General features: G+C 40.5%; 1 protein-coding gene across 1 annotated transcript in view; it reads right to left on the bottom strand.

The window, feature by feature from the left end:
- Positions 1–2,650: 2,650 nt before the first annotated feature.
- Positions 2,651–25,778, bottom strand: part of zgc:153039 (uncharacterized protein LOC767698 homolog) — an 89,088-nt gene continuing 65,960 nt past the window's right edge. Inside the window, exons 10-13 of the mRNA XM_058634313.1 lie at positions 14,546–14,738; positions 8,313–8,487; positions 5,838–5,984; positions 2,651–3,595 (exon numbers count right to left, since the gene is read on the bottom strand). Coding sequence (XP_058490296.1) covers positions 2,658–3,595; positions 5,838–5,984; positions 8,313–8,487; positions 14,546–14,738 — 1,453 coding nt within the window. The 3' untranslated portion in view covers positions 2,651–2,657. The remainder of the gene's footprint in view (positions 3,596–5,837; positions 5,985–8,312; positions 8,488–14,545; positions 14,739–25,778) is intronic.

Below are 25,778 nucleotides of genomic sequence, written 5' to 3'. Positions count from 1 at the left end.
AAGAGTGTGTGTCCTGCAATACTTCTGTCAACTGGAAAACTCATTTGAAGACATACAGTTTCAAATGTTTGTATGAGTTTTGAGTCCAAACATGAGCAGCTCACAGGCAAGTAAACATATATCTCATGTATTTAGAGACTTCTAAATACACCAGCCTTCATCAAATATCCATCTGTGTCACAGTCAGTGGAATGAAAACAAATTTCCTTCGTCTGTAATCGCTTTTTGCCATAAACCTCATTTTTGTGCATGAAACAATACATTAAGCAGTTAAATCATCTTTATAGAAAATAAGCTATTGAGGCCACAGTCACTTTTAAAGGGACAGTTCAGGTCGATTGACGTGTGAGTGGTGGACAAACAAACATGAACAGATTTTAGCCCCTTAACTGCCAGATGAGCCATTTCTGATTTCTGCTCACTCTCCTCTACCAAAATCCACAGAGAACATCTAAAAACACAAGAGCTGCTGGTTTACTCGTGCCTTTTTGATAAGTTTGTGTCACTTTTATAAGTCTCTATAAGAAATTCACCATATGTAACAGAGGCAGCAGTTGGTCAACAACTCCTATGTGTTGTGATGTAAAATCTCTAAATCTTCTGAGTGGAATTTGATTGAGAAAAGCATTGTTTCAGACAGTGAGAGGAAGTGAGTGACAAACATATTCTTCAGATATCGTAGATCTAAGCAGGTGTAGGTGTTACAGGCTAAGCTTTTGTTAAGTGGCCAATGCCTGTGCATTAAGGTTGATCCCAGTGTGGGGGGGTGCAGGCACACCACAGTCAGAGGGTTTAAAAAACCCTCAACTATCACTTTAAATACTTACAGTTAAGGTCGAGTAAAGTGAAGCAGATAATAAAATCAATTTAGGCACTTCAGTATGTATGCTGGTTGAAAAACGTGGTGACTAATGAAAACAATTGTTAAAGTTAAAGAATCACATAAAAATCACTGATAATACATTGTGGCTAATCACAGTCATCACTGGTGCTGTAAACATCACGGTTTTGGCAGAGAATTGACAAAAGTGCATTGGGGAAAAATTGCGGAACGACTTCCTGAGATTCCACATTAAACGACTTTTATGAAATAAAAGACCTCTGTTTTATTTTTTATTTATTGCTGTTGAACCATTTGTTTAACCTTTGTTCAAAGCTACGAAAATGTCGTGCATGCGACTGGAGCGAGGTGTCAGCAGACTAACGTCCTGCTCGTCAGGGTGAGGAGCGAGGCACTTGTTCACGTATGGAATGATCAGTGTGAGGGATCTGAGCCACAGAAGAGAGTCACATGATACTGTCAAATTACAATGTATTATTAAAGGTAGGAATGAAGAAAAGGTTAATATAGTGACTGTTAGATTAACCAGTGGTGATTTCCCCCTGTGGGGGCCTCTGGATCAATTACGAGGGTGGGCCGACTAAGAAGAACTAATGCTAGAGCAATTAAACGTGATGTGCATTATTAAATGTAACCTGCATGTAACCCATGTTTGAAAGCAAATTGAGGACTATGGCACTGTGTTAGTCCCTCAGGGACATTGATGTTGACATGGTTGCTTCATCAACTGTGCAATAGCGCGCAGGTGAAATTCAAGAGAGGGAGGGAGAGCGCTGAAGATGACCCAAGGTCCTGGTAACGTTTCACAGCCACCACCCATGATGATGGATGACGTGAGGCTGCTCGTGTGGCAGGAGAACTTGGCACGTGACCCAGAACGTTGGCAGTTCATGCAATGGAAACACACTGAATGGACAAAAGTATTTGGCCACACCTGCTAAGTATGGATTTCAGGTTCAGCCCATTATCTCTAATGAAGGACAATCTTAAAGCTTCAGCATAACGTTTTGAACAAAGGTCCTTTTCTACTCCAACATGACTCTGCCCCAATGACAATAAAGACATGGTTTGATGAAGAACTTCCCTGGCCCTGACCTCAACCCTATCAAGCACCTTTGATAATGAACTGGAACAGAGACTGTGAACCAGGCCTTCTCGTCCAACATCAGTGCCCGACCTCATAAATGTAAGCTGTCCATATATTTAAGTAGTGTGTAAACGTCATTACAGCCCCTGTTGGTGTAATGGTCAGGAATCTGAATACTTTTGTCCATATAGTGTATCTGCTGTTGAGGACTATGTTGTAAAAGAAGCCACATTTGGTCAAATTCAACCATTGCATGATAGTCAGCATATGAACCTTTCAGCCCACCGTCTGTACTGATCGGTCCTGAATGGTCAACTGGCTCCACACATTCTGAATTCACCTGTGAAATGTCTGGTCAAGGAATTGTCTGGAGGTTTCTGAGAGAACCAGAACAAATAATAGAAGTTAAAAACAAATAAAATAAAAAGTTACATATTTGGCCACGATGTACCGTATACATTTAAAATTGAATTCAAATATTGTTTAAAATAAAACTAATTTGCTCCAGGGGCAGTGCAGATTGTGTCAGTCTCAGTCAAATGATTTAAACAGCTGTTTAATCTATCGGGTCAGTACCATGGCAGAGATAAAGTGGTCCTGTCAACTTCATTTAAAGTACAATATGCAAGATTAAGCCTCAAAAGAGTTTTGATGATACATTGTAGATCACATTGATTGTTTCAGTCTGGACACGCTGGAGAACCTTCAGCAGCAGACACTGGACGTGTCTCAGAGATCAGTGGTGATGACAGGTGTGACTCCATGGATGAGCAGCGTGGGGCCCAGGTCCCGGGTCAGCAGCTCCAGCTGGTGTAAGTAGGCAGTGTAGCGCCGGGTGTCAGCTGGAGGGCGTGGCAAATACAGGAAGCGCACAGCAGGCGGCGGCCTGTCCTGGTCCAAGATCAGCTGATTGACACCTGACAGGTAGTCATCCGACAGGCGCGTGGTGTTGCTCGGGAAGCTATTGACGTAATCATGGATTTCATCTTCCTCATCCATTTTTGGCTTATTCTCTTCATTCGTGGTATCAGGGGATGGTGATTGCTCTTTCTTGCCTTGGCGCTGCCAGTGTAGCGCCACCTGCTGGTCCCAGGAGACTGGATATATCTGAGCCTTAATTCTCAACTCTTTCAGAAGCTGACGGAGCTTTCCCTCCGAGCCTTTCACACTTCGTCCGTCCTCCACGCAAAGGAAGAGGCGGAGCGTGGCTTTTCGCCAAGCTCTCACCATGTTCAGGATACAAGCAAGTTGTAGCAGGAAGAGAGAGCAAGTGTCGACGTAGCTGGAGCTGTCCGGAAGCAGAAGGTTCACCGGCCAAACATCCACGTACACAGCTCCCTTGAACGGTGAGGAGGACGGAGGTGAGAGGACCTGAGCTCGGTCAAAGTTGTTGAAGTATCGAGCCAGCACCACGTTCTTCAGCATCTTCATGGCATCTGCAATGACGGCGACATACTCCTGAGGCCCAAGAACCTTCCCATCACCCAATTCCCCATGATCCTCTCTGTCACTGGACACCCGCAGAGAAGCAAAGTGGAAGAGAGGAGGTTGTTGCTCAAGCTCTGGAGAAGAACCTGTGGAATCAGACATCTGACTGACTGACAGCGTGTCCTTTGGAAGACAGTCGTCATAGAATCCAAGGACGAGGGTGTTTGGACGCATCCCACCTGGACAGACGGGAAAAGCCAAAGAGAGATAAGAACACAGAAAAAGAGTGGTTTCATTTGGACTCAAGAAGCAGGTGAGGAAGGCAGGAAGAACGAAGAAGAATTCAAAAACTAAAAAAACCTTTTGCCTTGAAACGTTGGCTCTTGAAAGTCTAAAGTAGTAAAACGACACAGTAACAGATTCTGACGACTGAACTTATCTAAGAATATCTTGTACCAGAAGAGACATAATTCACAGCTGAATTACTGACACAATTTTAAATCACAATTAAAACAGAAGTGGTGAGAGTGTCATTGTGAGTGCTGACTACAGATGAAGTGTCTTTTTATGTGTAAGCACTAAAGGAAACTTGAGTCGCAGTTAAGATGGAAATACTGAGAGGAGTTCTTCTTTCAAGTTCAGTAATAATGTCAGTACACTCATGGAGACTGGTGGCAGTTTATCAACCACATTTCCAGAAACTTCCATGTTCCAAAAATGCAAAACAAAAACATGTATGGAAAAATAGTAATTCCTAAAATTGTGTGTTTTTACATGTGAAAGGTTTGTAAGTTTAAGACTTAAGCTGCAGTTGCCATTGTGTGATTTTCTACTGAATAATTTGTCACACCTTGTCAAAAAGAGACGGATGTGGACTGCAGACACAGGCCAGTCAAGTTCACACACTCTGTCCACCAAGACATTCTGTCCAAATTTGTGTAGAATAAGGCCTGACATTGTTCTGCTGACATTTAGTTTCTGGGGAAAAGACGGGAGCACATCGATATAAGCCTCTGCATCAATGGCACCTTCAAATATAAGCTGGATTTTGCCTTTTTGTCTTTTTTGTCCACATACAAACTGAAACATGGACTTGTTTGACTGTCTTTCAGTCCACCTCTGATGAGTTCAGGTCCAGAAACCGAGTGATGTTTCTGTGCAAATGTAAAGTTTCAGGTTGCATTCCTTGATGCAACAGTGGACTGTGTTACGTGTCAGTGATTTTCTAAAGTGCTCCCAAACACGTGACAATGTCCATCACAGCAGCATGATGGTTTATCGTACACCTCCTTCAGAGGGTCTTTATGCACTGAGATTCCTGGTGACTACCTAAATCTTTAGATGGTGGAAAAGCAACATTGTTTGCAATCTAGGGATGTCCCGATCCGATATTGATATTGGATATCAGCGAAAAAAAGAGTATCAGATTATATCGGACTGCCTCTAAAATCTCCGATATAAGCGCTCCGATACAACAGTCCAGCAGCGCTCGTTGTGATCACGTGGGCTCTGTGTGTTGGATACATGTAGATCCCACATGATCACAACACCATTAGCACTTGGTACTTTCCTCCTAATGAAATGAACCATAGACTGTATGAAATTAACATGGCAACAAATCCAATATTCTTATGATGAAGGTTAAAATTGATGTTTTTCTTTAAGTAATATCACTTGATCAAGCCTATTCTAACATTCCACATTACAAAATAAGTCATTAAAGTATGTATGATTCATGCTGATATCATATCGGATCAATATCGGTATCGGCCAATACTCAAGGCTGCGATATCGGTATCGTATCGGAAGTGAAAAAGTTCCTAATGGATAGTCTTTTTTTTAATTATTATTATTTTAATTTTCATGCCCTTACTTGTTAGTAGTTAACCTTCTAATTCTTAATTCAAGTCTTTGAAAACACTGAAAATCGATGATATGGGCTTTTAACTGACAAATAAAGGTTTTTGGAGATTGAGTTTTCATTATATTTTTGAGAGAGCATTCCAACGTAGCCTAAAATGAAGTTTGTAAATTGAAAAACTACAAATACAAAGAAGAGGAAGGAGAAGAAAAATAATACCTCCTATTTAACCTCCTCACAAAACAGGAAATAAAAGAACTCAACGGAGGGAGGGGGAACAAGGACAATAGAACAACTTGGAAAGAGAATAAAAATAGTTAATAAGAAATTGATGATCGAGAAGAAGGCAGTAATTCAAGATAACATCATAACGTGTGTCACCTGCCGTTAATTAACTAAATAACTTAACTGGCAGTTACTAGAAAAAGAAAAGTTTAGAGTTGTATTGTTAAAGGGAAATTCACACTGTGACACTGGACCAAAATGAATGAAGTAGTAAATAAGAAGAGAAATAGTGAAATTAGTTAATGTGCTCATTTAATTGTGAGCACTGAAGTAATAAAAGATGTGGCTGTTAAACATAATTACATAATAAAACAAACAATGACGGCCACACTGACCTAGTCCAGAGATGAAAAGCAAATGTTGGACACCATGACGCACAGAATCAGCCAAGGTGAGGTTGACAAATGCTTTGATGTTGAGATGGTCCACCAGAGATAACCAGGAGTCATACTGAGACTGCAGAGGATCTGACGGCAGGGTGTCTGCAAGACAAACAAAACGCCGGGAGCTAAGACATGTGGCTGACAGTTCACTGGAAGTGAGATGATTTTCACAGATGACGAAGGACAACAAAAGGCATGCGAATGCAGACGGCTCGGAAGTGAGGATGACAGAGCCTGAATTACAGGCCGATCGGCAGAGAGATACGAGACGAGATGTTGAGACCATGGTGCTGCAAAGACAAGCAATAGATGCATGACGAATGACAGTGAGAACAGAATGTGAGATGTGATCCATCCTTTAAAAATACATCTATATACAGAGTGCAATACAGAGGCCAAATCTACAACATTCTTAGACAATACCTGTGGTAGTTTCAGCTGTTTTTCATCAGTATAAGTGTGGTTCTATACTGACACATAAGCTCCATTATCAGTTTCCATTAGGAATAGCACCAGAGTCAAATGGTACGGTAGAAAAACATCACTACTTTGCAACCGGTGTTTCTTCAACTCCCAAAGTCTATTCTCATACAAAGCTTGACGTGTTGTTTGCCAAAGCAGAAAGTACCATGCCACACTGACAGGGGGCAGTGCTGAGCCCCATAGGCACAGTGGGTAACAGGTGCACGTCGCTGCGTGCTCTTCTTCTACGCCGAGGATGATTTTGTGACGGAGATATTTTTGGAGAAGGATCAGGCGCATGGACTTACAATATATATATATATGTATATATACATATATATGTATATATATGTATATATATGTATATATGTATATATACATATATATACATACATACATGTTGGAACTGTGTTGGAACTTCTGTCTTATCATACTGCTGTCGTCACATTTTCTTTGTATCTGATTTAAGGAAAACAGCAGCTAGACCAGTGAGAGAATAAATATATGGAATTATTAAGAGTGCAACGTGGAAGTAGCTGGGAGTCCTGAACAACAAACTCCTTTTCAATATAATTACATGAATGAATGACTCCTTCATATTTCTCAAGACCAAGTGTCCCTTTGAATGAGAGAAGGGCTCTTTGGTGGTTAATGAACATATTAGTTTTCCACTGCGAAACACTCAAGAGGATGTGGATTCTGCCGACTCCATTCAGAGCCAGTCCCAGTGTCCCATCAACACATAAAGCCCTCTCTCCACACAGCTCCTCAAAAGACAAAGAAAACAATCAATGATTGCGCTCCTTTTAACCATCTGAGTGTGTGCCTCTGCATTGTGAGCATCATAACTTCCCTCAGCGTTCAACAGCAGCAGATGGGACTAGCATGTTAAAAAGGGCCATTAAATGATGCACTGCCTCACTGGAAAAGTGTATATATTATCATTTTTTGGAACATTTCTTATCGCAAACCAGGCCAGAAGGACAACACTGCAGTGGTGATATATGACTTTTTGGTGGTAAAGAGTAGAAGAACGAATCACTCACACTGAGCTACAACTTCCTCCCATCACCATCCCTGGTGTGTTTTGCTTGTAATTAATAGCTGCCCTCTCACAATGAGCTGATCACGGTTCAGTGCTTTTCCTCCACCACAGTTAAATCAAAGCAACACTGCACAGCATGTCTATGATGATGAAGATAATTCACTGATGAATATTACACAGTTAGCATAAAGTATACACAGTATATACTACTATTACATGGACTACTCTAAAGTTTAAAGGTCCAGTGTGAAATATTTAGGATTTATTTGCAGAATTGAACATTACCTACTTACCCAAATGGATGTATGTATCATTGTATTAAAGCTTTAAAATAAATGTTTTAATTGTTTTCTCTGTTGACTTTTATTCAGGTTCCCCAGACCTTGGTTGACATCAAATTCAAAGACTTTTCAAGGACTTTCAAGGACCAATTTCCTCAAATTCAACGACCAAATGTGCTGACACAGCTGAAGATGGGAGGGTCCACAACACCACCAGTAATTGCAAATTGGCGTTTGTTCTGCGCAGGCCTCGTCTACTTACGTTAAACAATGCAGGGCATGAAACAGTAGGTGGTGTCGTAACAAACATCAACTTCTTTCTTACACCAAATTGTCTATTTAAGATGATTTTCAAAAAATCTGCATTTTTTTTTTCAAATTCACAAACTTTCAAGGATTTCAAGGACTCGTGGGAACCCTGCTTATACACTACTCACAAAAAGTTAGGGATATTCGGCTTTTCAGGTGAAATTTCAGGATGAACCTAAAATGCACTATAACCTTTACAGGTGAACTTAATGTGACCTGAAAAAAAGTGGTTAAGTTACATTTTAATACTATTATAGTCTAAAGTGTAACATTATAATCATTCAGTACAATTGGAGACTCAACAGTTGCTCAGCGTGTAGAGGTCCTTACTCAAGTCTCCCAGCTGGACGTGTCCAAGCACGTAAAGGCCGCTCTTCTTGATGTCGTTGATGAAGGTGATGAGTCCCACAGTGCTGCGAGGGTTGGAGACCATCAGCAGGATTTGAGGCCTCCAGAACTTGACATGGTCCTTCCTCACATCCAGCATGAGCAGGTACTTGCGTACCTACAGGGAACAACACCGATTTGTTAGAACAGTTGTTATTGTTATTATTATTATTATTTTCAACCTCATCTTCCTCCTCCTCATTTGACCCTGTGGCCCACATCAGCAACAGAAGCAGCAGAAGCAGCAGAAGCAGACTTGTTTTTCTAATTACATTTGAATAACAACAGAGTTGATGTGACAGAACTGCTGCAGAACAAGAGGAAGAGGAAGATCACTACCAGGTTTTATTTCTCCCACATGTTGAGAGACATTCAGAGCGTCAGTCAATCTTGTGAATAATTAGTAAATAAGGATTTGGCATGGGTTTCATTGGGTTCCTGTAATGAAGCATCTCTTATTTTTCTGTCAATCCTTTGCTCCTCATTGCCATCAGCTCTATCATATTGATTTATTTATGCGCCGTTTCCTTTGGGATTCCATTGGCAGCAGGAGTAAACTGATAACACTGATTGAAAAAAGACAAAAAGATTGAGATGCCCAGAGTTTAAAGCTGCTGTCAGTGTTGTCTTTTGGCAAACTTTATGTCTGTTGCTATGATATCATCCCCCGCTCTCCCACTTCATAAGCAGAGAGGACTGACAGCTGGCAGTTTTGTGTCTTTTTGACTGTCTTCTTTAACTTAATGTCATGGTCTATCACTTTTTGGACTTTGTCTGTTTTGAAAGATTGAAGGTGTAGTTCCATAGACTTCACAGCGGTTCTGTTTTATTGTTTTTAGTGGCTCTGTGTGTCTGTCTGTGTGTTGTGGGTCAGTATGACCAACACAGGCTTGTTGTGTGAATGCAATCAGAGTCTGCCATCTCTGATTGCCTTGTTCACTTGAGAGAGTTTCCTGATTTACATTGTGGGTTATTTCTGTGTCGAGGTTTACTTCCCGAGTTCTGTCCAGTTGTCCCATCTCTGTGACCGTGTGCCCCATCCTGATGTGATTCACCTGTCTCTGTGCTCTCCAGAGTCGGTTAATTCATCCAGATGTCTCCATCCCCCATGTTTCAGCTCCCTCTGTTTAAAAGTCATTTTCTCTTCATTCCATCTCTTTGTGCTTTTGATTGTTTTTTTTTTTTTTTTGTGGATTTGTTGAAAACTTTGTTGCATTTTTTTCAATCCCACTCATAAGGAATACTTCAACATTTTAGTAAACACAGGTTTTTTTTTATCAGCTACATGAGAAGGTTGTTAGCAAGTGTGGCAATTTTCAGATGTGAACCAGAAAATGTCCAGAAAATTGGGCGCTGACATTCTCTGGTATTGTGGTTCCCAAATGACACAGAGGATTGTCTGGACCACAAGCTTTCACAACAGCACGAGAATATCTGCAACATTCAGCCCAGTAGTGGCACCAGACTGGAACAACCAGGAAGAAGGAAACTAGCTCCACTCCACTCACTCCCTGTAAATTACCCCCAGCTTTTCCTGGTGTTCTAAAGTGGACTCCCTGAAACCCCTGACCTTCTGGTTGGATGACAACCTGCTCTACCACTGAAGCACCACAACCCCGCCCCAATGCATTGAAGTCAGTAACATACTATAAGTCAAGTCAAGTGACATAAGGTAAACACTGGTGAATATTGTGTGTTTTGCTATATTGTGGTTTGCCTGAGCAGAAACATTGTAGCTACTGAATAATTCATCATAAACACAGACACAGTACAGGATTTAAAAAAATGAATCTATCTAATGCCTCTCAGTTTTGGAAAATTCATGAAACTGAAGACATTTAGTGTAATTTAAAGGCAATTGAATGGTTTTACGTGGGGTCAGGGGCAGTAAGATGGATGCAGTTTTTTATATGCCATACAGACATGAGGTTGGTATCGACCTCTTTTTATAAATCACAAGAAAAATGTTGAGCATTTCCTTTGACATACTCTGAATATAGCTGTCCCTGTGTGTAAATGTATCCACCTCATGTGTATGCATGCGCTGTAATATTTTAAGTGCAGGGGCTAAAATGTAGACTAAAAAATTCCATCTCTAATAAACATCCCATTAGGATATGAGACTAAAATCCAGTATGTGTGTGTGTGTGTGAGGGAGTGTGTAGGCATGAATACATGTGTATTATTCAAAGTGGTATTAACAAAAGAATGTACCCATCTGTGACTGCAAATGAGCAAACACCAACACTGTAACTGCAACTGTGCATCACTTTGTATTGCAATGCACGCTGTAACACACCCATCATTAGGATTCTAACAGTGTGCTAACAAGGTGGCATCAAGGTACCATTAAGGAAATATAACCAAGTGGAACAAAACATTAGATCTGAACCCAAACTCTACCAGGAGTCATTACCACTCATTTGATGCTCTTATTGGAATTAATGACCATTAACTCAGCAACGACATGTCTGCCATGTTAAAGCTGCTGCCTGCACCATCAAATCCATGGGAGTGAGTGATGGTGTATTGGCGCTAAGAGAAGGATGGGGAGGGGTGTGTGTGGTGTGAGCACAACAGAGATGTGATGTGAAGAAAACATGTTTACGTTTCACAACTGGAAGGTCACACGTGCAGCCAGGCTCCTATTGGACAATACCAGGTGTCAATCACACCGGCGTCCACTCGTATGTCCCTCACTTTGTCTTGTATTTTCATAATTTACAAAATTGACATCAAGCCCAACTGAATAAGACCTGAAACTGGTGATTTAGCCCATTCACTTCTCAGAAACATGTTTACTGATGTTTAAAGTGAGCACCATTCAAACTCTCTGTGCACTCTGTGCTCTATGAAAGTGGGTGTGAATGGGTGAATGTCAACACTGTAATGTAAAGCAGCTGTGAGTGGTCATCAAGACTAGAAAAGCAGACTATTCAGACCATTTACTATTTATCTATATGGTCAAAGCTCAGCTGAAAACCTCAAGATGCAACCATTAGCAGCACCGTTGACATCATCATCACCTGCCATAATAATCCACTGTTTTTATCCAATAATTCTTTTAAAAATACAAATAACACAAAGTCCCAGAGACAAAGCCTCCATTCATGGGATCATCTGTCTCTCTTTATCTCTCCATTCCCCAGTCTTCTCATCCATCAGGCTATCATCATTTCTCTGTCGCTTCAGTCTCATCCATCACTTACTTTTTCGATCACTCATCTCTTCTCGCTGCTTATATTGTGTCTTTTAACTCCTGTGATCCTATCAGTGATTCTTGCCTCAGTTTGTCTTTTTCTTTCTCGTCCTAACACTGTTGTCAGCCTCTTGTTATCTCCAGTTGTGTGCTGTTGCAGGCAGTTGTGTCTACTATCCTTGCTTCAATGTCACCCAGTTGGCACCCGGCCATACCAAGTACTGCTGCCAGAGTGTGTACAAGACATGAACATTGCACACATGCAGACATGCAGCCTCCTCTTCTCACAACATAAATTGTCTTTAATTGGACTGGGCTCATTTCCAGAAGTGAGTTAAAAAAGTTACATGGGCAAAAAAGACTAGAATGAGTTTTAGTAGTAGTAAAAATGGTTTTAAAAGCTCTAGATTTCAGTATTACAACAATACCTCATTATTTGAACACAGTGTAATAGATGACAAATCAGTTCCGCACTCTCTTTTGTGGCCTTGGAAAGTCACTCTCATGTATCAAACTGTCATAGAAACCAGTGCAGCTCCTTCTTCTTCTTCTTCTTCTTCCAGTTTCTCCCTGAGGGGTCATCACAGCGGAACATCCGCCTCCATGTTGCCCTATCTCTTGTGTCCTCTTCATATCTTCCTTCACAACATCTATGAACCGCCTCTGTGGACTTCCTCTGCCCGGCAGCTCCATCTTCAACATCCTTTGTCCAATATAATCACTATCCCTCCTCTGCACATGACCAAAACCTCTCTTATACGTATGCTCATTTCTAATCCATCCTGGTCACGCCCAAGAAAAATCTCAGCAGCTCCGCCCCCTGACTTTTAGATAGCGCCACTGTCTCTCAGCCATACAGGAAACAGTTCAGATCTTAGTGTAAAAACATTGTGTGGTTCAAGGTTCATGTTGCGTAAGAGCAATTAGATGCTGATAAATGAGGTGGTGGAAAACAGTTGTCATTTAAATGTCACGTTCCTGTACATCCATGGTTCAGATGCCTCATCAGTCTAGTTTACGACATGGAGAAATGCAATCTGGCCAAGAAGAGGAATTTATCTTGAATATAAAACATAAAGTGTATAATTAATTGAAATACACAGTTTATGTGTATAATTAATCTGGTTTACTACATTTACTATATGAAGGAAAAACACTTGGACTGACGTCGATATCAACATCAATAAGGAGCCAGGAGCCCATTACTTTATCAGGTTTCCATCAATGTTAGGCAAATGACACGGAGGAGAAACAGACACACCTCTTGCATCCGAGCGGGTAATCGTAAAAAAACGTAGAAGCCTGAACTAGACAAAATGTGTATTTTAACAACCATGTAGCAACAGAGTTATACAGATATTTTGATGTTGATGTTTAGCCGTCATTCAGTCCACACAAAATAGACATATCTTTGAGTGATGACTGAATGTCAGTCAGTATAGTCAGGCAAACTTTACTGCACTACAATTCACCACCATATTGACAAATGACAATCTTTTCATTTGTACATTTGATTCATAAATGAAGACTATTTTCTCTCTTTTTACTCAATCGTGGTAGTTTTATCAAACAAAGAGAGGAAAAAGTACAAGAAAAAAAAACCACCTGCCATGTTATGACTTCCTTATGCTAATGTTTGTGCATCTGTTTCTTTTTATTCCACACATGTTTGTAGTGCATCCAAGATAACAAGAGTGCTTATCACCTTATTATCGTATATGCTAGTAAAATGGGAACCGGGTTGACTGGTCATATTCCCGGCCACAACTGCTGCTCTGCTGCTGCTCCCAGCTTCTTTCTCATGTTGAGAGAAGATGAAGAAATCCCAATGTGGAAAAAGAGAGGAAGGGAGGGAGGATGAGGCAGGAAAGCACAATAAGTTAAGTGGTTGTAATAATGCTCAGCCTCTTGACAAGCTTTTGGCAAACCCAGCCACTCTGGGCCCATAACCCCTGCCCACAGACTTGGCAACCGTTCCCCTCGGCAACAGGCCCACCTGGCAACAGTGCCCCCTCTCCTTGAGAGCAACAGGCTCCCAGGATAGAGGACACTGGGAGCTGGATGCTGCGGAGCTCTGTGTGTGTGTGTGTGTGGCGTGTATCTGTGTCATAAATGGAGAAAACTTCTCTGAGAGGAAAGATCCAGATGTGTGCGTGTGTGTGTGTGTGTGTGTCTGGTAAACGCGATATAAACATGATAGATAGCTGCTGTAGAAATGACAAGGTGGTGTTCTGTGTATCTGTGGGGGGAAGAAAATGTGTGTGTGTGTGTGTGTGTGTGTGTCGGCTAAATGCAAAGCACTTGGCTAAGAGAGACAACGGTCTGTTTGTCTTTGTGCGTATGTGTGTGAGTGCGTGCACGTCTCTTTAAACCTGATGGAACGATTACTTGGCAGAGGCACAGGCCCTTGTAAACCTGGGGGGATGAGATTTTAGTTGCTCAAGTAATGACAAAGCTGTTTGAGAGAGAGAGAGAGAGTGTGTGTGTACATACTTGTACTTCTCATTTCGTGGGGACCACTTTGAGTGAACCTGACATTCTGGCTGGTCCTTACAATCTTTAAGATAAAGATTTGGTATCTCACAAAGATAATGAGTGTGTGTGTGTGTGTGTATACTTAAAATGAAATGATAAACCACAGGAAGTGAGGACATTTTGTGAAAGTGAGGACTGGTCCTCACATTCTGTCACACCTTAAAATAGGCTGGGACCTGGTTTTGTGGTTAGACTTAGGTTAAGGGTTAGGGCATTTGTGATGGTTATGGTTTGGATAAGGGGCTAAAGAATGTATTATGTCCATGAAACCTGGTCCTAATGAGGCAATCTTTAACATTTGAAATGTGCTTAGGTTAAGGTTAGGGTTAGACATTAACTGGTTTAGGCTGTTGAAATGAATGGAAGTCAGTGAATCCCTGAGAGGATAGCTGTGCAAACATCTGTGTGTGTGTGTGTGTGTGTGTGTGTGTGTGTGTCAGACCTGGTGGAAAATGAGAGCCTGGCTGATGTAGCCCCAGCTGGATGTGGGGCTGAGGTAGTGAATCAGCAGGAGCAGCAGCAGCATAAAGGCAATACTGGCTGAGGCATAGATGGCGTTGATGAGGAACATCATGACGGCACAACCCACGATTCCCAGCACACACGTGTGCCAGGTGAAGTAACGGAAGGTCGGCCTGAGAACAGAAGGGGAGAGGTCAGAGTTAGGATGGAACATTGCAGAATAAATAACGCTCAACAGCTTTGGGAAACACCCATGGTGTGTGAACTCTGACATGAACTTGGACTGAAGCAGTTTTTATTTGTGGTACGTTTCTTGTTTTTATTGCACACCACCTTGATGGTGCATCTTTTTATTGCTCATGTGGAGCAGGGCTGATTGAGCTCAGTTTATAATATCAATGACTGTATTAGCCCAAGTAATGGGCTAAGGACTGAGACTATATTTGTTCCCTTTCTCCACTTCACTTGTTTGTACCTCATAAAAATGGGCCCTTATCAAAATTGTAAAGTTGAGAGAAAATGTGATAAATGAATGTGAAAATTGTTCCATAACTTGCGTTGATTTTTCTTATTTCGTACAGACAGTGTTTATTTGGGGAATGCATCCAGTGGGGCATCACAATAAAACTAAGCATTATGTTTTAATTCCATGACAGTAGATACGTGATGTGACCTAAAATTAGTTTTGTGGGAAAAAAGCCTGCATACATCAGTGTCGGTTGACAGTGGCGTAGCAACACATTCTGTCAGTGGGCCCCTATCCACGCCAGTGCACGAAGCATGCCAGCAAAAATAACATTTTATTTTTCATTTCATATTATAAATAAAACAAGAATAAATAGGGTTTTAAGCTACAATCAGATTAGATTATGTTGATGACTAGTTCTTTCATTCAACACCTAACCCTAAACTTAGGGTAAACCTTAACCCTAACCCTGCTCAAATACCTTTACACATTAGGCTACATCTGGTTTGTGTGCTAACGTTTTGATCCATGACACTCGTGCACATTTTGATTGAAAAACATTTATTCTTGAACATGAGCCAACAACTGTGCACTGACAATCAAATCAAATAAGTTGCATTACTATTGTAATGAGAAGGTGCCATAGAAATGAACAGAAAAATATTAAGTTTCTATGTGAAAAGAAGAAGTTGTGACTGGTTTTTGCTTTTTACATCAAAGGTCTATGTCATCTTATCAATAGAGCCTGCCACTCTGCTCTCAGCAGCACAGAGTTTCACTGTCAGCTCTGCTGTGTTAGTCTGCAATAGCACATGCATTGAACCAAAAGGCTTATTTACTTAATACTTTTGGTAAACAACTCGCATTTAGGCAGCAATTCTACCAGTCAGCAGCTCTCTCTCTCTCCCTCGTGAACCAACGTGGGAGGTGGGGGGGTTCGCACTTGATTACTTGAACGATCTCACCTTGTCTTTGTTCATTTCTATTCTCAATCTCAGCCTCATCTTCAGAAGAGCCACCAAGACTGGCCACTGCTGCTCCAGCCAGCAGCCTGGTTGAGGATTTTTCGGAGGGCTGTGGTGCCGGAAGTGACGTACTGAGGACCGTAATGCGCAGGCCGTCGACGCCTACGAAATATAGCCTTTACCGTGACATTTTTTTACTTGTTATATGGCCTTACCAGGTCATCTTGGCCCTAACCCTAACCCTAACCTCACTTCTTCTCCATGCCTAATCCTAAACCCCGGGGTGCGCTTTCCCCCAAAATGGAGTTGTTTCTTGTACGTGATATACTTAGAAGCTGTCTCTTCTTCCACTTTTCTGAGATCTTCGGGACTTCTACCTTAGGGAATAGTTGCCGGCGTCAGTATGTCACTTCCGGCACCAAAGCCCTCAGAAAAATCCTCAACCCCAGCAGCCTGGTTGGCAAGCTAAGCTAAAGATTGAATGTTAGCATAGAAACATCAGCAGCAGCTGTCTGGAGTGGAAGACAACGTCAACTTTAATTGGATGCAGTTACATAACAAGCACACTCGGTTCACCTTTCGGAAAGAAAGCAGTCAACAGTTGCTTCCCCTCATTCTGCCTTCTTTCTTTTTCTGATACCCCGATTTATGATTTTTGGGCAGCATGATGACAGCTCGCCCCCAGGTCATTCAATCTGGGAGTTACACTTGTCACCGGCGCTGTCTTTGGGCGGACTAAACTATTTTGTGCCTCCAAGAGGGGGCCCCCAGAATGTCCAATATGTTGGGAGGACTGTGACGGTGACACAAAGTGATCAAAATATTTGGAATACATTATGACACTAATTCATTGGAGGGCCCAATTTATTCAAAATAAAAACATAAAAAATAATTCAGGATTTTCATGAGGTCTCCCCCTACTCGGGCCCTGGGTAGTCAGGTCCCCTTTTCCCCCCACTACCACGCCCATAATCGGAAATTAAATGTTGGACAATAACGGCATATTGAAAATCGATTAGAAAAAAGCCAATATCGGACATCCCTACCCAGGAGTTTTTTTCTTTTTTTTAATCAGTAAAATGTATTCAGTGATAGGACTGAGCGTCAGCTGACAATCACAAAATGATGACTATACCTATTTCTTCCTGTGATGTTTTCATAGTCTTTATCGTTTATTCCGTCACATTAGTATTTTGGAAATGTTTCTGCTCCATGTTGACATGATGTGGGGACTCGGGAAGTCACTGGAGTTCATGAAACCAGCTTTCATTTTGTGACATAGAACATATAATGACGGTAAACCGTGGCCATAAAAGGATGAACATGATCCCCAACAAAAGTCGGACTTTGGTATTCAAAGCATGAATCACTGGATTTAATGATAGTGTCAAGAAACCAACCACATTACACCAGCACCAGCAGCAGACTGAGCTGTTGGCACAAGGAAAACTGGGTTCACAGATGTATGCTGATGCAGATGATGTTGAATTGTGATTCTACTATCTGCACTCAGCAGACATCTAGAGTCATCAGACCAGGCTATGTTCTTCCATGAGTGGAATCACCCATCTAAGAGTGTGTTGTTATCACACTTGTGAAAATGATGTTCTGCAAAACTGCATGGTTGCAAAACAACCATGTTCCTGTAAGTCACCAGTGACTTGTTGGTGATACATTGCTTTACATTTGAGCTCTCGTTAACTTTATCTTACTGCTTGAAAGTCCATCTGGAACTAAGTTGGCAGTGATGTGGCTCTGGGTTAGAGTTTGTTCAAATTAAATCTGTGAAACGGTTCTTTTTCTGTTGTGTTTAGATACGGCTTTTGTGAGGTCCCACAGGATTCTATCCTCGGTCTCTGTTTATTAACTAAATACATCCCAGTGGGTCATGAAAAAAAATGACCCACCCTCTCAGCTTTTCCTTTATTTTAATCTATAATAATAAATCATATATATTGTGAACATAGTCTGACTCATAGAAGACAGCACTGATTAACTGAATGCCTTTCTGCATCCACAGTAAAGTGGTTCTTCAGTAGATATATCTTAGTTCTACCTCCCACCACAGAGCTCTCAAGAGGGACTTCCCAAATGTCAGTCCTTTTAATTGAGAATTATAGGAAACAGGGCTTAGAAAACAGTATAGGAAATGCATGAACTGTATATATAGAAATTAAATTTAATATTCTCCTAAAATGGTTATCTATCCAACTGGGGAGCAAATTAAATTGGAATTTTTCACTTAATAATTGAATTCTATTGAGAGCAAAGTAATGTATTTCAGTCAGATTATTGCCAATATCTGACCTTATTCCTACACTACTAAGTCCATTTTTAGAAAATAATTTCAGATCCTTTTCACTCAGATCCTGAAAACTCCCACCTTATAGTCTTTAAACATGACTGGAATGCAACACATTCTTGTTCGTGCCCTGACTCTGAACATTGATAAACATCAAAAGGAATGTTTTTTATAGATGATTTCAGTGTTGGCAGACGTGAAAATCTGTAGATAAAGGTGTTATAAGAAAGAAATGTATTATATTACATCATACAATGACCTTGGTGTGTCATCAGAAATTAAGGAAACAACTAGCTTCACTGATAAAAGAGCCAGTATATTCACAAAATAGATTTGTATTTGCAGGTTGCGAGCTCTGTTTATGTTTTGGTTAGGGGCTTTGGTCTGTTGGTCCACACACTGCCGCCCACCAAACAACACAGCACTTCAACATGAGGGTTAGGGTTAAGGTCTGTCATCAGAGTGAGCAGAGTAGGTAGCTGTTATGCATCTGGTTGTTACCAAACCTCAAAAGCCTCACTAGCCTTCTCAATAATGTCTTGATTACAGTCGAGGAAAAACAAGGGTCTGCAGTGGAGACGTGCTAAAAGCAGAGAGGGACTTGACAACAAACATGGCCAGTGTTGATGCTTTTATCCTGGGCAGCAGCAAAACAACTATGTCAGCTCGATTAGCAAACACTCTCGCTCTCCCTCTTTTTCAATCATGTTTTGACAGATTGTTACTGAGCCCCTGTCATCACCCCAGCCAGCCTGACAATGTGGGCCCCATAAGGTTATATGGGGCCCACATTATGGGGTCGCATATAATGTGAAATGACATGGGGCCGACATTATGGGTCCAAAGTGGCCCATGTAACTGAAACCATATAGGACGTGCATAATTTACCCATTTTAAGACCATGCCAGTACCCAGGTAGCCTGGAAAGGGTACTAAATGGTCATGGGCCTGAAGTGGGCCATCACGGGTGGGGCCACAATGGAAACCACAGACTAACCTGCTTGAGACCCATATTGTCAATCAGAATATAACTCTTACGGGGCCCACATGGACATGCTGGCTGGGTCCTGTCATCATGTGATAATTATCTGCTGCTGCTCTAAAGCAGACACGTGTTCTTAATTGGCTGTAAAAATATCAGAATAAGGTCAATGTTTATAAAAATAAAACAGACAGTGGGACAGTTATATAAGTACATGTGCATGTGCATGGACACAGTGTAACACGGGGTATATGTGCATCTCTGTGTCCAACTATGGCACTTTCAGGAACTGTTTTTAAACACGAGAAGACACTGTTTTACATGTATCATCTTTATTGATATCCAACCTCTGATAAGATCTATGTTAATGCCAGATCTGAATGGGTGTCACTGTAGACTGTAAATAACAAGTGGATGTAGTATTCTTGCAGCAAAATAAGCTAATATATATATATATATATTGTTTTTTTTCACAGATGTCACGTGCAACCAGGCTCCTATTAAACTATACTAGCTGACAATCACACTGGTGTCCACTCATATGTGACATGGTAAATCATTTATTTACACACTATCATGTGTGATGTCTATTGAAGAACACCTAATCTAAGAATAATTGAGGTTTAAGACCATTAATACATTAGTAAAATATTTACTGCCATTATAACCAAGCTGGAAGTAGAAGCTCATGTTCCCATAGACTTCCATTCAAATGGAGTCCATTTGAAACCAGTGGCGATGAACTGGTGATGAACTGCTTCCTGGGCTTTAGTTTGTTTGACTGAAACTGAAAGGCTGTACGTTCATCTGACTGTTGTGAAAGTGTCTGACTTAGACCATCTCCCACTTGAGCTCATCATATGTGAAAGCAGCTTAAGGAAACACCTCATTTTAATAAGTTTCAGTTATTTGGAAGCTTGGAGAGTAAACATGATCAAATTTGAAGATAGTGACTTTCAGCACATCATGTCTGCTGAAGGAGACAGCAGAATTAAGAGCTTGTACCCTCACAGCCAGGCAGTAAACACCAGGAGTCATGCTAATTTTTTTTAGTTGGTAATGTCCGTGTTATTACCTCGGCTCGCCTTTATTCAATTTGATGGTAATTTTGAGGTTATTTTTTGCCCTGGTGTTAAAAAACATCCTGTTCTTTCAGTCAGTGTGTTGCTGAGGCTCTGGTTATGACTAATGCTTGGCTTTCGACATCATTATTTTTTAAAAACTGAGCTTTACCACTCACATCTCTACACTCAGTGTTTGCAACTGAGGCTCCAGTTCAGGCTGCAGCAAACCTGGCCTCTGATAAGTGTCAGAAAATCAAGCTTTAACATCAGTACAAACTACAGAAACATTTTAAACTATAACAAACCAAAAACGATGACTGAATCTCAGTGTCAAACAAACCATAACGACTTCTCGCTCGTGCACACATACCTACAGAGTCATTTCCTAATTTGTGACTGCATGGCAGCGTCAAAACAAATTAGGTGTGAATGCTGGGACAAACGCAATTAAAACAAACACCACACATGGATGATAAGCTACTGCTGGCATCAGACCTCTTAGTGTTTCCATGCATGGGCTGGAATTTATATACGGACGTGTGCTTCAGCTGTATTTAATGTGCAATGCCTTGCATGTGTGCGTCATTTAAGTGTAAATGACTTTTAGGGGTCGTGGAGTTGGGTGCAACACAGCGGGCAGAAATGCTCACATTTTTAGAGGATCATGCATTTGACCCCAATTTCCCTGCAGATAAACAGCCATTTAAATAGCCACAGCTGTAATTACACAACATTTCTCAAATGATCGACTGGCCTCCTCCAGGGATCAAATCTAGGCTCTTAACGCGGGAGAAAAGAAGCAGTCTACACCACCCAGCAGGACAGAGCTAATGTATATCCAGAGGATAGCAGGAGGTGAGGCCACCAAGATGCTAAATCAAAAGAGAATAGAACACAGGGATCGAAAGAGAGCCTGTCATTCGCCCACCAATGGTGAAGTTTTCCTCACTGACAACAGGGGATAAGGAAAAGATGAGCAGGTCTAGGGTTAGAATATATAGAATATATATATATATATATATTCTAGCTGCTTTTTTAGTCAAATACTTAAAACTGAGTCATGAACATCAAACATTAACATATCAGCTAGTAAAAAGCAGCTGTAGATATGCCACTGTCAGTCGGTCAACAATTTGACCCAAACTGAAACATCTCAGCAACAACTGCTTGGTTTGTCAGACATTAATTACTCTGGTGAATGAATCCTGCAGGGACATAAGTTATCCTCTGACCTTGAGACTGCTCAGAGGTTTTTGAGTGGAATGTTTTGACAAACACGGATGGATTGCCATGAAATTTGGTATACTCAATTTTGCCTCACCTCTCAATATGAAACGCAACAACTTTGGTGCATTTTTCATCACCACATCAAACTTTATGACATTTCAATTTGATTATAATCGGATTTAACGTTTTTTTTTGATTTTTCAGCTTCTTAAACGTGATTTTTTTCTGGTTTCTTTGCTCTATATAACAAAGATCATTGGTAAACAATGATCAACATTTTCTGATATTTTATGGACCGAATGATTACTCTTTAATACATAAGAAAGTGGATGTCCAACGTTATTTTGTGGAAGACTTCCAGTTTGGCATTTGTGATTTGTAATTATTTAGCTTTATGCAAATGGATAAATAGTAAATGGTCTGTATTTATAGAGCACTTTTCTAGTCTCGCTGACCACTCAAAGCTGCTTTACACTTCAGTTTTGCCATTCACCCAGTCATAGCCATTCACTCACACTTTCATACAACACATCCATGTGCAGGGCATTTTCTATCACTCATCTTTTTTATACCCATTCACACAGGAGCAACATGACGTCTAGAATAAAAGTTATTGTATGTGCATCAGGGATTGCTATTGGTTTAAGTGAAAGGCTTTCATGGAATGGGACTAGTTTTTTGTCATCGGTTGCAAACAAGATGGGACTGTAGATGCAAAGCACCATGAGAACTTTCTCCTCCTCTGAAGAACAAGGAAGCGCTTCACTTTGAAGAAGCCACCCTGTGTGTCTTTGTTTAACTTTATTGGAAATAAACGGACAAAAGATCATGGAGTACAGGAGAAGTGGCTATGCTATGAAATGCCGGTTCAAGGCAACATCAGCAGCCACAGGTAAAACCAGAGCTAATTATGATGGAGTGTTGTGAGTGGCATAATTTGGCATTATTATAATAAGTTAAAAACTGAAACCTAAAATCAACAGCTTTTAATTGGAGACATACTGTAGCTCCTCCTCCTCCTCCTCCACCTCACTACTGTCCTCCATTTTATAACTGAAGCTCCATATATTTAAATGTTTTATTTCTCATTAATATTGCTCATTTTGTCCTTTAGCATTATCTGACATAGCATCACACAGGCCTGGTTTCCATGTTTGAGGCTTTTTAACATTCAAACAGATGAATCAGCCATTTCACTGAATCTTGTCTTTAAGAAAAATGAAACAAAATTCCTGAGACCACATGGGAGTCAGAGAGAATGTCACTACACCTAATGATATTAGTTTGATGGTGAGAGGCTGAGAAAGCATGGTTTCATTGCACCCTTCTGTCTCCAACTTTGCTTTTATTTCTTGACTTTACCGCTCAGCATCAGCAGTGCCCTCAGTCCTCTCATCTTATCTCTCTCTCCATCCCATTGAAGAGCAGCTGTAATTACGATAAAAGCTCACCCACCCACCCACCAAACCACCCACCCACCTCCTTTGTCTCTGCTGTCCCTCCATCATCAGCGGCTGCAGTCCCTTCTATACAATCACCTCACACTCACCCTTCCTTCCAGCTCTGTGTTTCTCTGGCGACTGATGTCACTTAGCTGACACAGCAAAAAGAACCCAGAAGTAATCGCCGCCAATCCAGTCCTCCCAAGATATTAAAAAAAGAAACGTTGAAGATGGAGAAAGGGGACGAGGCTTTTGCCAAAAGACACGTCATAATTCAGGGAACGCAGGGATAGAAAGTTTATAATCACTATACACACACACACACACACACGGATGAGTTGTTACATCAGAAAAAAAAATGGATTGACATTAAGGAACTATTCAAGATCTTAAGAAATGACCACTCACAGACTCACAGACCTTATAACCCTCCACACATCATCATCATCATCATCATCATCAAAGAGTCAAAGAGTCAAATGACATATTATGTCTTGTCTATGATTAAAGCAGCAGTCAGCAATGTTGTCTGTCATTGCCATTAGCATTAGCATCTCTTTCCTCCTCCCTTACCATAAACATCATTGGTGAGGAGGAGGGGCTTGTGTTCACTGACATTCACTCTGACCTCACAAGTAGAAAGGAGTGGCTGTTTGTGGCATGGCTGTATTATAAGAGCTGGATAGAGCTCCGCCCCCTCTGTGTTGAAGAAAATTGTGTCATGGTGGCCACTCGTGGTACTGCAACAAAAAATACTCACGCAGCCCAAAAAGCAATTTTCCCATTGACCACAATAGTAAAAGTGTCCACAGGACACCTGGAGACATGGACGCAGGCTTCTATAGATCTTTTTATTCTATATTTTTAATTCATGGAGTTAATGGAGAAAAATCGTGTTTCCCAGAGTCACGTCACAGGTGTGTACGAGCACAGCAAAGCACGGTCATGTGACGTCTCGTGAACGTCTCTACTGTCAGGGAACCATACGATGTGACAACTTTATGACAAATGTGAATGAATGAAGGCAATGAGAAGTTTAGTTTTACCTTTTTAAAAATATTACGAAAAGCAGGTTTATTTTCAAACGTATTATCGATGTATTAACGAGCTGCTGTGTGGATTCATTGAGGGGTAATAAAGTTACTGATAAATGATGAACACATGAATTAGAGTGGGAGATAAACATGTCGAGTGAAAGAATCCAGAGTTATCAAACTACTTTTAACACGTTGTTATTGTTCCTAATAATATGATCATGAGTCTGCAGGTTTTCTGGCCTGACTTTATTTTAATATTTTATGATTATTATATTTACCATAAATTGTAATTATATACTACTATATACTCCCGGAGTTCTGTGACAGCAACATATTATTATCTGTTGTGATAACTCATTCTGTTACAGTCAAACTTTTGTCAAATGAGTTCACACAAAGTTCTCACAAAAGTTGTTGACGCTGTGGAAATCTTTGCAGAAGAAGAGGGGAAGGTGACATAAGGGAGATGACTGTGAACGGATATTAGAGCTGAAACTATTAATCGATTTTTTATCGATTACTAAATTTATTGACAACTATTTTGACAATCGATAATTGGTTTGAAGCTTTTTTCATGATTAAAACAAGATTTCTGATTGTTTAAGCTTCTTAAATGTGAATATTTTCTTCATTTCTTTGCTCTGCATAACAAAGAAATCATTAAAAGTCAATCATTTTGGTTTGAGGACAAAACAAGACATTTGAGAACATCATCATTTCCAGGTTTGACGAACACCGATCAACATTTTTTAAGGTTTTTTGATATTTTATGGACCAAACGATTAATCTATTAATCGAGAAAATAATCGACAGATTCATCGATTATGAAAATAATCGTTAGTTGCAGCTCTAACGGATATCGATCAGATTTTGATGTGGACACTGGAGAAACATGTTAATACCAGGTGTAAATGTATGTGGTGAAGTGTAAAGGGAGCCAAAGAAGCATCCACAAGAAGTTGGCATAGTGAATCTCACAGGACAAACAGTTCCTGTTCCTCCGCTGCTGCTGCTGTATACACATAAATGTTCCCTCAGTCAGGTCAGATAGTTTGGTTTAATAGAGTTTTTAGTTTTGCAGCTTTAAATAATCACCTGAAACATTATCTTTTATAATATTTTTTTTGTCATCAAGTTGTACAATAACAGACAGCGTTATTCCACAGCTCCTTCATCCTTAGCCGTAATCAACTCATATCATTTCATTAACAGATAATGATCCTCTAACAAGCCATTTTCTCTCATCTGTACAGACACAGCTGATCATCCATCTGGATTTTTACACAATCTCATTTCATAACACAGTCTTGTCAAATCACTCATATTTCGACAAAAGCACAAGGTCGAGCAGAGGACGGAGCTTATGTTTTTAAAGCTAATGGTTTGGTTGGTAAATTTGCACATCGTTACAAAAACAATGAGGGTGGTGTTGCATAATGCAGCGGTAATCAGATGGAACCAAGCTGCTGGAAGTAAATACGTCTTTGACTCTGTTGTGCAGACAGTTGGTGCTTTTCAGGCGCTTCATTGTCTGGACATGACAGAGTTCTGCAGTTAAGTTTGTTTAACTCATTAATTATATATATATTTTTTATTTTTTATTTTATATGATGTAAAAAATAAATAAAAAAAGACTCTCAGTGTAGTTCCACTTTCATTTTCTTACATAATTCCCAGACAAAACTTTGATGTGGGAATGTCACCATCACAATCTTAGTTTCAGTGTGA

This window comes from Solea solea, chromosome 7 (assembly GCF_958295425.1).
Source record: "Solea solea chromosome 7, fSolSol10.1, whole genome shotgun sequence".
Taxonomy (NCBI): domain Eukaryota; kingdom Metazoa; phylum Chordata; class Actinopteri; order Pleuronectiformes; family Soleidae; genus Solea; species Solea solea.
Note: the sequence above shows the minus strand (reverse complement) of the source record. Positions and strands in the feature narration are given on the sequence as shown.